The 12,970-nt window shown below is 41.4% G+C and overlaps 1 protein-coding gene across 1 annotated transcript in view; it reads right to left on the bottom strand.

The window, feature by feature from the left end:
• The window catches only part of LOC106561737 (reelin), a 308,794-nt gene extending 296,930 nt beyond the window's left edge, over nucleotides 1-11,864 (bottom strand). The window contains exon 1 of the mRNA XM_082957441.1: nucleotides 11,224-11,864. Coding sequence (XP_082813567.1) covers nucleotides 11,224-11,470 — 247 coding nt within the window. The 5' untranslated portion in view covers nucleotides 11,471-11,864. The remainder of the gene's footprint in view (nucleotides 1-11,223) is intronic.
• Nucleotides 11,865-12,970: the final 1,106 nt, after the last annotated feature.

A 12,970-nucleotide genomic window follows, 5' to 3' on the forward strand; every position in this document is an offset into this window, starting at 1 on the left:
GGTTAAAACAGGTAGTCAGAGATGGTTAAAACAGGTAGTCAGAGAGGGGTTAAAACAGGTAGTCAGAGATGGTTAAAACAGGTAGTCAGAGATGGTTAAAACAGGTAGTCAGAGAGGGGTTAAAACAGGTAGTCAGAGAGGGGTTAAAACAGGAAGTCAGAGAGGGGTTAAAACAGGTAGTCAGAGAGGGGTTAAAACAGGAAGTCAGAGAGGGGTTAAAACAGGTACAATTCAGGTACAGTATAGAAGCAGTACTCTGCTCATTCTGAATGGTTTTACTGTGCCTGTTATCTATGTTTAGAACCACAGCTCTGGATTGAAAAAATGAAAAACATGAGACTTGGATCTGTAGCTGACGTGGAGCTGTGCAACAGTCTCAATACTCAGCGCAGTGAAAAATGGCTATGAAAACAAAGAGAAAAAACTACATTTGCCTCAAGATGACCAAAATAAAGAGCTGTTTTTGCGTGTGTGTGTGTGCGCGTGAGTGCATGCCTGCGTGTGTGTTCATTTCTCTCTTTCACATCTTCTTCTTCCAGCAGTATCTCGATCACTCCACTTAGTCTATAAAAACTGCATTATCTTACCGGGAGGTGATGAGAGGAGAGATAGCTATAAAGGTCAGGTCAGAAAAACAATTACTGTATTTCATTTCATCCATACAGGCTGTGGAGAATGAAACCTATCAATAAACACCATTAAAAACAAATTCTTATTTACGTTGACACCCTACACCAGCCAAACGACACTGGACCAATTGTGCACCGCCCTATGGGACTCCCCATCACAGCTGGTTATAATACAGCCTGGAATCGAACCAGGGTCTGTAGTGTCACCTCTATCACTGAGATGCAGTGCCTTAGACCGCTGCACCACTCTGGAGTCCCAATGCATGCATAGTCTCAATTTGGTGTTTGTTCCATTTTGTTAATTCTTGGTTGGTTGGTTGGTTGGTTGGTTGGACCCCAGACCTCACAACTATAAAAGGCAATGGGTTCTATAACTGATTCAAGTATTTTTTGCCACATCCTAATATGGATGTCGAATTGTATGTTCATTTTAGAAGGCCTTTCTTGCCTTGTCTCTCAGATTGTTCACAGCTTTGTGGAAGTTACCTGTGGTGCTGACGATTAAGTTGAGGTAGCTATAATTCTTGCTCTAAGGTAACGGTGCCTATGTGAAATTTGTATTTTTGGTCCTGGGAATTTGACCTTTTTATGAACACCATTATTTTTGTCTTACTGAGATTTACTGTCAGGGCCCAGGTCTGACTGAATCTGTGCAGAAGATCTAAGTGCTGCTGTAGGCCCTCCTTGGTTGGTAACAGAAGCACCAGATCATCAGCAAACAGTAGACATTTGACTTCAGATTCTAGTAGGGTGAGGCCAGGTGCTGCAGACTTTTCTAGTGCCCTCGCCAATTCGTTGATATATATGTTGAAGAGGGTGGGGCTTAAGCTGCATCCCTGTCTCACCCCACGGCCCTGCGGAAAGAAATATGTGTGTTTTTTTGTTGTTGCCTATTTTAACCGCACACTTATTGTTTGCGTACATGGATTTTATAATGTTGTATGTTTTGCCCCCAACACCACTTTCCATCAATTTGTATAGCAGACCCTCATGCCAAATTGAGTCAAAGCTTCTTCTTTTTATCAACAAAGCATGAGAAGACTTTGCCTTTGCCTTTGTTTTGGTTTGTTTGTTTGTCAATTAGGCTGTGCAGGTTGAATCCGTGGTCTGTCGTACGGTAATTTGCTAAAAAGACAATTTGACATTTGTTCAGTACCTTGTTTTCAGTGAGGAAATGTATAAGTTATTAATGACAATTTAAAGGATGTTCCCAAGGTTGCTGTTGACGCAAATCTCCGGGAAGTTATTGGGGTCAAATTTGTCTCCACTTTTGTGGATTGGGGTGATCTGTCCTTGGTTCCAAATATTGGGGTAGATGCCAGAACTTTTATTTAATATACCATCAACACCACAGGCCTTTTTGGGTTGGAAGGTTTGTATTTTGTCCTGTAGTTCATTCAATGGGGGTGGCAGGTAGCCTAGTGGTTAGAGTGATGGGCCAGTAACCAAAATGTTGCTACATCAAATCCCTGAGCTGATAAGGTAAAAATCTGTCGTTCTGCCATCTGAACAAAGCAGTTAAAGCACTGGTCCTAGGCCGTCATTGTAAATAAGAATTTGTTCTTAACTGACTTGCCTATTTAAATAAAGGTTAAACAAATGTAGCTATGGGGTCAAATTTGACTGCACTTTTGTGGATTGGGGTGATCAGAGCTAAGGATGATGTTAAATAGTTTAAGTATAGCCAATGGGAATTTGTTTAATATAATATTCTTTAATAGTTGATTCTAAGATTTGTATTTGATCATGTATATGTTTTTGCTGTTTGTTCTTTGACATAAGGCCAAAAAAGTGGAGAAGTGGTTTACCTATTTTGGATATGCAGATCTTCATGTTTTTCTTGGTTTAGTGTTTTCCAATTTTCCCAGAAGTGGTTAGATTCTATGGATTCTGCAATCACATTGAGCTGTTTTCGGATGTTCTGTTCCTTCTTTTTTCCGTAGTGTATTTCTGTATAGTTTTAATGATTCACCATAGTGAAGGCTCAGATTTTATGGGTCTCTATGTTTTTTGTTAGATAGGCTTCTCAGGTTCTTTCTTAGGTTTTTGCAGTCTTCATCAAACCATTTTGTCATCGTTTTTTCATTTTCTTAGGTTGTCTGCTTGACATGTTTTGATTTGATAGGGAAGCTGAAAGGTCAATTATACTGTTTTTCTACTGCCAAATTTACACCTTCGCTATTACAGTGAAATGTTTTTCCAGGAAATTGTCTAAAAGGGATTGAATTTGTTGCTGTCTAAATGTTTTTTTTTTGGTAGGTTTCTAGACTACTTTCCTTCCATCTATAGCATTTCTTCATACAGTATTTGATCTTATTGGGGTGTCAGTGGGCTAGTAATCCACAGGTACTACTGCCAAGGGATGAGCTGTAGATGTACCTAACATAGGAGTCTCCTCAAAGCCTTCTCAAAGGGGGGGGGGGGGGGCACATTTGGGAGGAAATAAAGATCTTTGTCCTTTGCTCTTCATCAGGCAAGCGTGCACACTTCATCCTAAGTGCACAAGGACTACCAAGCCTCAACCTATGACTATCTCATTCCCCATTATGCTTCCATCTTCTTGGCTTACCCCTTTCCTCCAAATCCAAGTACTACCCACAATGAGCTGTCAAAATATGCCAAAACATGCAACCCCCGTCCCCATATCCCCGTATCTGATCAGCTCAAACCAGCTCACACTGTCATTTAAATCTCCCCTACTCCTACTTCTCAACTCCGATCTCACACACAGCCCCAGTTGATTTAAATAGCTCCCTCCACACCCTCCTTCCTCTTCCCCATCCCTGTCTGCAGCACATGTCTAATGCTAATTATTTAAACCTATCCCCTCTATCCATCCACTAAAGTTATTCAAACCTCTCTCCCTCTCGCTCTTTCTCTCTCTCCCTCCCTCTTTTTCTATCTCCCTCCCCCCCCTCTCTCTCTCTCTCTCTCTCTCCCTCCCCCTCTTTCTCTCTCTCCCTCCCTCTTTTTCTATCTCCCTCCCCCCCCTCTCTCTCTCTCTCTCTCTCTCTCCCTCCCCCTCTTTCTCTCTCTCTCTCTCTCTCTTTCTCTTTCTTTTTCGTTCCCTCACTTCTTGTTCTCGCTCATTCAGTTTTTGTGATCTCTCCGTTAGTCAGTTTGTCCTGAGGATATAAAGCCACCTACACACTGAGGAGCGGGGCAGCGGGATCACACAACACAGAAAACACCAGCTAGCAGCTATCTCCGGCATCAGCTCATTCTCATAACAAATGTCCCACTTCACTCTGCATCAATACTTACATAAACACCCGTTTAAATCCATCCATCCATCCACCCGCCCCACACAAACACAACACGGAACAGCTCTGCAGTGTCACAGCCAGCAATTCTACTAAATCCAAACACAGCACACACAACAGTCCCAAACAGTCGTATCTCATCCCAGCAAACCAAAATTGATTCAGTGAAAGTCCAAAGAAAAAAATGTTGGTCGCGGCAAATGTTTCATAACAAAAAATCTGTCCAGATTATTATAGGATGTTTGTATAAAACATCCGCCTGATGTTGCAAGAACATTCCTAGAACACATCTGTTAAAGAACACATCTGTTCTTTAAAGTTTCCCAGAATGTTTCATGAGGTTCTGGGAAATGTCTGGTGGGAACATTGTGGGGACATCATAAACGATATGTTTCCAAAACCCCCAAAAAAGCTGTCCAGTTGTGCGGATGATTCTACGATGTTTCTTTTTAGGGTGAAAAAAAACATTCACCTGATCTTACAAGAACTTTCCCAGAACTCATTTAGTCAGTTCTTTAAGGTTCCCAGAACTCATTTAGTCAGTTCTTTAGGTTCCCAGAACTCATTTAATCAGTTCTTTAAAGGTTCCCAGAACTCATTTAGTCAGTTCTTTAAGGTTCCCAGAATGTTTCTTTAGGTTGTTGAACATTATGGGGATATGACAAGAGATAGGATTCCAAAGCACTAAAACTATCCAGCTGTGATGACATTCATACAATGTTTAAGTTAAATTGCACAGGACATTCCTATAATGTTGTAAGAATGTTTGACGGTTTGTTCGTTTTTCCACCACTCCACAAATTTCTTGTTAACAAACTATAGTTTTGGCAAGTCGGTTAGGACATCTACTTTGTGCACGACAAGCAATTATTCTCACTGTTGTTTACAGACAGATTATTTCACTTAAAATTCACTGTATCACAATTCCAGTGGGTCAGAAGTTTACATACACTAAGTTGACTGTGCCTTTAAACAGCTTAGAAAATTCCAGAAAATGATGTCATGTCTTTAGAAGCTTCTGATAGGCCAATTGACATAATTTGAGTCAATTGGAGGTGTACCTGTGGATGTATTTCAAGGCCTACCTTCAAACTCAGTGCCTCTTTGCTTGACATCATGGGAAAATCAAAATAAATCAGCCAAGACCTCCGAAAAAAATTGGAGACCTCCACAAGTCTGGTTCATCCCTGAGAACAATTTCCAAATTCCTGAAGGTACCATGCTCATCTGTACAAACAATAGTACACAAGTATAAACAACGTGGGACCAGCTGCCATACTGGTCAGGAAGGAGATGCGTTCTGTCTCCTAGAGATCAACGTACTTTGGTGCGAAAAGTGAAAATCAATCCCAGAACAACAGCAAAGGACCTTCTGAAGATGCTGGAGGAAACAGGTACAAAAGTATCTATATCAACAGTAAAACGAGTCCTACATCAACATAACCTGAAAGGCCGCTCAGCAAGGAAGAAGCCACTGCTCCAAAACCGCCATAAAAAAGACAGACTCGGTTTGCAACTGCACATGGGGACAAAGATTGTACTTTTTGGAGAAATGTCCTCTGGTCTGATGAAACAAAAATAGAACTGTTTGGCCATAATGACCATCGTTATGTTTGGAGCAAAAAGGGGGAGGCTTGCAAGCCGAAGCACACCATCCCAACCGTGAAGCACGGGGGTGGCAGCATCATGTTGTGAGGGTGCTTTGCTGCAGGAGGGACTGGTGCACTTCACAAAATAGATGGCATCATGAGGATGGAAAATTATGTGTATATATTGAAACAACATCTCAAGACATCAGTCAGGAAGTTAAAGCTTGGTCGCAAATGGGTCTTCCAAATGGACAATGAACCCAAGCATACTTCCAAAGTTGTGGCAAAATGGCTTAAGGACAACAAATTCAAAGTATTGGAGTGGCCATCACAAAGCCCTGACCTCAATCCTATAGAAAATGTGTGGGCAGAACTGAAAAAGCTGTGTGCGAGCAAGGAGGCCTACAAACCTGACTCAGTTACACCAGCTCTGTCAGGAGGAATGGGCCAAAATTCACCCAACTTATTGTGGGAAGCTTGTGGAAGGCTACCCAAAACGTTTGACCCAAGTGAAACAATTTAAAGGCAATGCTACCAAATACGAATTCAGTGTAAGTAAACTTCTGACCCACTGGGAATGTGATGAAAGAAATAAAAGCTGAAATAAATAAATAAATCATTCTCTCTACTATTATTCTGACATTTCACATTCTTAAAATATAGTGGTGATCCTAACTGACCTAAAACAGGGTATTTGTACTTGGATTAACCCTTTATGCCACCAAAGGAGAGCTGCAGCTTAGTGTTATTTGTCAGTCTAATATGGCCAATCAGGACACAGAATAATTTCGAAGTTCCCATCCTCTTCATGTGTTCTTTTAACACTGTATTTTTTATTTTACTATTTGCTATTGCGCTTTTATTGCTTTTATTGTTGAACACAATCACAGTAAGGTACTTCATTATTACCCATAAATGATTTGATATTCAGATAAAATAATGCATTGGACATTTAAATCAATAAATTCCATTGAACCATTAATTTGGTTTTGTTTATTATGTATCATAATTTTTCAGAATTGTTATTGCATGAATTTGTATGTGTTTTGATTGAAATTGAGATTGTTTTCTTATTTACTGTGAAAGTCCTGAGCCTGTATTTAAAAGAAGCACGTACAAGAAAATAATAATAAAGAAAACAGTGACATTTTGGCTCAGATATTTGAAGAGAGGATGTCTTAATTTCATCCAGATTTATAAATCCAGTCAGAAATACAGAATAGAGACTAACTGGAAGAAGAAAAAAAATTGTGTAAAAATTGACTGTTAAACTTTTCAGAAAATGCACCCAATATAATTTCTACTTTAAAACGACATGGTTCCTCCTGTCTTATTTTTCATGATCTGAAAAACAAAAGTGATCGTAGATCAGCACTCGTAGGAGCATGGATTTCCTGATTGTATGATTCAATGCTGTTCAAATGTCCTATGAAATTAAAATGTGTGCCTATATGTAATGCCAATACATACATATAGGAGCGGTCTAAGGCACTGCATGTCAGTGCTAGAGGTGTCACTACAGACCCTGGTTCCAATCCAGGCTGTATCACAACCAGCTGTGATTTGGAGTCCCATAGGGTGCTGCACAGTTGTCTGGGTTTGGCCGGTGTAGGCCTTCATTGTAAATAACAATGTGTTCTTAACTGACTTACCTACTTAAGTATTTTTTGTAATTCCGATGGTCTCCACAAGATGGCAGCAGTGTATGTGCAAAGTTTCAGACGGATAACTTGAAATATGAGCGAACTACATGACATTTAGTGTGAAGTCACCAAGGTACATTTGTGCAAATCATGAAGGAGACATTTGCATTCATATGACATTTTTTCTGCAAGAATATCGTCAAATCTGTATACTTGGACTTTGACTTAGCTTTTCCAGTATTAGCCATATTATAAGTTCAACATTTGCAAAACAAACAGTTTTTATAACTTCATAACTCTGAATATTCTTATAATTTTTCTCCAAAAGGAAAAGGCATGATGTCGGAAAAGGTTAGCAGCTACATTTTGCGACAGATACAGTGTTTCCCGTAAAGCCCAGCTCATTGGCTATCTAGCTATCTTTGTTTGACTCCGATTGGTGCTTATTTGACAAAGTTAGAGTCCATCAAGTGTAGACCAGCCGCGTCATCGGCGTGCCATGAAGGCGTCGCTCTCTGACCAAATTTGGTTTCCTGTAGGATATACTACACCCCTAATGATATAGTGAAGTCTGGTTACGTTCTAGGATCTCTGAGGAATACATACGAACGTGATTTGACTGGTTGAAACAACGTTTAGGGTTAGATTTTCACAGATTCCTTCCTTTGCAAATTGAACGAGTGGAAATACAAAATCGATCGTGCACGCTATATGGACCTTTTTAGGATATGAAAAGAGATTTTATCTAACAAAACGACACTTCATGTTATCTCTGGGACCCTTTGAATGATAAATCAGAGCAAGATTTCAGAATGTAAGAACACATTTCACCTTCACAGGTGAATTTATCAAACCTATCGCGGTGAAAAAAGTGTTTTGTTGATAGGAGCTCTCCTCAAACAATAGCATGTCATTTTTTTCAGAGTAGTAGCTACTGTAAATTGGACAGCGCAGTTATATTAACTAAAATTTAAGCTTTCAGCCGTTATAAGACACTTATATGTACCAACATTTGATGTTATTCTAAAATCTGTGATCGTGACACAAGGCGCTGCATGATCAACTGTCCCATTGACGGAATGCCTATCCCTAATTAAATCTGAAGAGAAACATAATGGGGATGTATTCCAATCTGGTACACATTTGTGGTAATATTAGGTACAGTATTTTGTGTTGAACATATTTTGTGTTTTGGGAACTTACTTCCTGTAATGTATCCACACTGTTCCCACAACCTAACTAAATGTTCTGGGAACCTTTGAAGGGAAATGTCACCATTTTTCAACTTCATATTCATAATCTCCAACACCACCCCAAACGTCAACATATGTGAAAATTGCGCGTTGCTATGTTTTGTAGTTAAAAAGAGAGAGGAAGATTAGTGTTTCCAATGACATCATCAACCAATTAGTAGACAATTACTAGACAATGCCTACTCATAATTGGTTAAAATCACATGACGCAGACCGATGATGTCATTGGAAACACTTATTTTCCTGCATCTTTTTAACTGAGCAGTTTTGATCGAATCCCCAAGCTGACAAGGTAAAAATCTGTAGTTCTGCCCCTGAACAAGGCAGTTAACTCACTGTTCCCCAGTAGACCATCGTTGTAAAAGAAAACGTTTGTTCTTAACTGACTTGCCTAGTTAAATAAAGGTTAAATTAAAAAAATAGAAATAAAATAAAAACAGAAACGTACAATTTTACCATTCTGTACGTTGATACTGCCGAAGATGATAAATATTAAGTGGAACGTTTGTGAGATTTCTCTTTAAAGAACTCAGAAAGGCTGTTCTGTCAAGATTCTTGCAACATCAAAGGAATGTTTTTTTTTTGCACCCTGATACAAATTTTGTCTGAATGTCAGCACAACTTGACAGTTTTTAGTGTTTTGGGAACCTATCACTTGTTATATACACACAATGTTCCCACAAACTAAAGAAACATTCTGGGAACCTTTAAAGAACAGACAGTAATGTGTTCTAGGAACATTCTTGCAACATAATGTGATTGTCTTTTGCACCCCAAAAAATAATCTTTGTATACTGAACAAAAATATAAAAGCAACAATTTCTATGATTTTACTCAGTTACAGGTCATATAAGTAATAAGTCAATTTAAATACATTCATTAGGCTCTAAAAAATAGGTAGGGGTGTGGATCAGAAAACCAGTCAGTCTCTTGTGTGACCGCCATATGCCTCTTCAATGGCTGTGCGAAGTTTCTGGATATTGGCAGGAACTGGAACACGCTGTCGTACACGTCGATCCAGAGCATCCCAAACATGCTCAATGGGTGACATGTCTGGTGAGTATGCAGGCCATGGAAGAACTGAGACATTTTCAGCATCCAGGAATTGTGTACAGATCTTTGCGACATGGGGCCGTGCATTATCACGCTGAAACATGAGGTGATGGCGGCGGATGAATGGCTCGACAAAGGGCGTCAGGATCTCGTCACGGTATCACTGTGCATTCACATTGCCATCGATAAAATGCAGTGGTGTTCATTGTCTGTAGCTTATGCCTGTCCATACCATAACCCCACCGCCACCATGGGGCCCATACCATAACCCCACCGCCACCATGGGGCACTCTGTTCACAACGTTGACATCAGCAAACCGCTCGCCCACATGATGCCATACACGTGGTCTGCGGTTGTGAGGCCGGTTGGACGTATTTGCTGCAGTCACATGCCAATTGCACGCTCAATATAAACTTCAGACATCTGTGGCATTGTGTTGCGTGACAAAGCTGCTCATTTTAGAGTGTCCTATTATTGTCCCCAGCACAAGGTGCACCTGTGTAAGGATCATGCTGTTTAATCAGCATCTTGATATGCCACACCTGTCAAGTGGATGGATTGTCTTCGCAAAAGAGAAATGCTCACTAACAGGAATGTAAACACATTTTTTTTGCCCACAAATTGAGAGAAATAAGCTTTTTGTGTGTATGGAACATTCCTGGGATGTTTTATTTCAGCTCATGAATCACGGGACCAACACTTTACATGTTGTGTTTATATTTTTGTTCAATGTAGAATCATCTGCACAACTGGACAGTTTTTGTGTTATGGAAACATATATTTTTGTTGATGTCCCCACAATGCTCCCTCCAAACCATTCCCACAACCTCATGAAACATTCTGGAAACCTTTGAAGAACAGACGAAATGTGTTCCTGTGAACATTCTCGCAACATCAGGTTAAATGTTTTATACAAACATTGTTTAACATAAACATTCTTTGAATGTGTTTGGGATGTGATCATCCTAACGTTACATAAAACCATAAATGAAACTTCATGGGAATCTTAGATAATGTTCTGAGAATGTTCCCGGTTTACTGGGAAGTAAGTAATAACAATATAACAATTAAGATTAATAGTGATTTAGAATGATAGTACGAAATTCTTTTGTTCAAATTCGACTCATAAAATTGCAAAACAAATTCAACAAAATAACCACAAACCGTGGAACAAAGCAGACAAACGTAATTCCTATTTAACATATGTAACCATTTAACATATGTAACCATGCTTGTGGAAACTGCCCTCCTAAGTACAGCCAACCATAAAGTGACCTCTCCATCCAACTGTCAACCGTCCATCCTAAATACAGCCAACCATAAAGTGACCTGTCTACATCCAACTGTCCACCTAAATTCAGCCAACCATAAAGTGACCTCTCCTTCCATCTGTTGGAAACATGCCCCACATTTTTCAGGAATTGCCAGCAAGAAATCTGCTTGAAAAACACTAAAATGTTATTCCATAGATACACAACTATTTATTCTTAACTTAATAAAGATAATGACTGATATCAGCCATGCAAAAAAAATGATCCTTCACATTCAGACACACACAGTCAAACACTGCGGGGTAACACACACACACAGCGGGTCACACACACACACACACACACACACACACACACACACACACACACACACACACACACACACACACACACACACACACACAAGATGATCAAACATAACAAAATCAGTCTCCACCGGCTATACACATACACACTCACATCATTTTACCCTGGGTGTGTACCCTACCACTGTGGGGTGTGCTGTGGGCAGCCTAACTTACCTTGATACTCCTGTCCCGGAGTGTAGTGGCTGGGGTCCCCAGCGATCTGTAGGGTGAGGAGCACCTCTCCCCCTCCCTCTGCCACCCCGGACCCTTCCAGCTCCCCATGGTGGGTACACAGGAAGAAGAAAGGGTTGAAGTGGGGGTAGAAGCCTGCCACAGGGGGACTCCCCAAATCCATACCGGCCGCCAACACCAGGGCCAGCAGGGCACAGCCGAGGGCACCCCCGAAAGAGGCCCGTGCCATCCCCCCCCGTGAAGAACGAGGGAAAGTGGGAACGAGGGAGAGATGGAGGAGCAGAGTGAGAGTGGTGGTGCGTGGTGGAAAAGGTTGTCACAGATAGAGCTCCAGATGGCTTGAGGGCTGGAGTCAACTTGGAGAAAGAAAGTCCAGCTGGATGGCTGAGGTTGCGTTGTGGAAGTGTGTGGATATATGTGTGTGTGGGGCTGGCTATAAGCAGACTGTAGCACTCTGATTACTATGTTCCTCTTCTCTTATCTTCTCTTCTCTTTCTCTCCTCTCTTCCGTCTACTCTGTGGGAGTTCAGAGCTAGTCTGTGCTGTCCTGCTCCACGGTTTAAATACCTCTCCCCCTCCCTCTGCTTCCCTCTCTCCTCCCCTTCACCCACCCCTCCCTCTCTCTCTTTCAGCTCCACACGTGCTGTACGCTCTATGAGCTGGCCTCCCCCCCTCGCTTTCTCTCTCTTACAGCGCTCTCCTCCCATTTTTTCTGTCAGTCAGTCTATCATTCTGCGATTTCTCTCCAGCTCTTTCTCCCTCTTTCTCTCTGTCCGTCTCTCTATTCCTCACTCCCTCTCTCTATTCCAGCTTTCTCTGTTCTTCCTCTTTCTCTACACCTTGCTTTCTCTATCTCTCCCTCTCTATCCCTCTCTATCTATCCCACTGTATCACTCCACCCAGCACCCATCCATCTCTCTCCAGAGACCTGTCTTATCGCCCTGCATCAGTTGGTTTCTTTATCTCCACCATACAAGACATAGAGCTCTCTGAGAGAAGAGAGAGATCCCAGCTTATTCACTCTTCTCTTTGTCTTTTTCTCCATCCACTATCCAGCCTATCTCCTCCTCTCTCACCCAGTATCACCCCTCCCTCCCCTCCTTTAGCTCTTCCCTTCCCTCCGTCTCTCTCAGCTCTCCCTCTCACTTAGTCCCCCTCCCTTCTGTCTGTCTCCATACTAACCCCCTCTTTCCATATCCCGCTCTCTCTATCATTCACTCTCTGTCTCTCTCTGTCTCTCTCTCTCTGTCTCTCTCTCTTTCTCTGTCTCTGTCTCTGTCTCTGTCTCTGTCTCTCTACCATTCACTCTGTCTATCTTTCTCTCTGTCTCTCTATCTTTCTTTTTTCTCTACCTCAAAAACACACTCTCTTTTCAGTAAAGTATTTCACCCCATTCCACATATTTTATTTTTCCTCCTCTTCCTCTCATTTATTTATTTGGGATTTCCATTAGAATATCATTTTCCATGTGATTCTCCAACTTTCTCTCTTTTCACTGTCAGCCCAGCCAGTCTCCACCCCCCCCCCCCCCCCCCTCCTTCTCTCTCTTTCTCCGTCTCGCTCCCTCCCCGTATTCTCTGTTCTAGATTAACTCACCACTACAGAGCAGAGTAGACACCAGAGGCCGATAGTACTGTTTTCTCGCCCGTCTGTCTCTATAGGCTGACTTCGAAATGATAGCTTAGTCTCTCTCTCCCTCTCTTATTCTCTCTCTCTCTCTCTCTCTCTC

The sequence above is a fragment of the Salmo salar genome, chromosome 10 (genome assembly GCF_965601325.2).
Source record: "Salmo salar chromosome 10, fSalSal1, whole genome shotgun sequence".
Classification (NCBI taxonomy): Eukaryota; Metazoa; Chordata; class Actinopteri; order Salmoniformes; family Salmonidae; genus Salmo; species Salmo salar.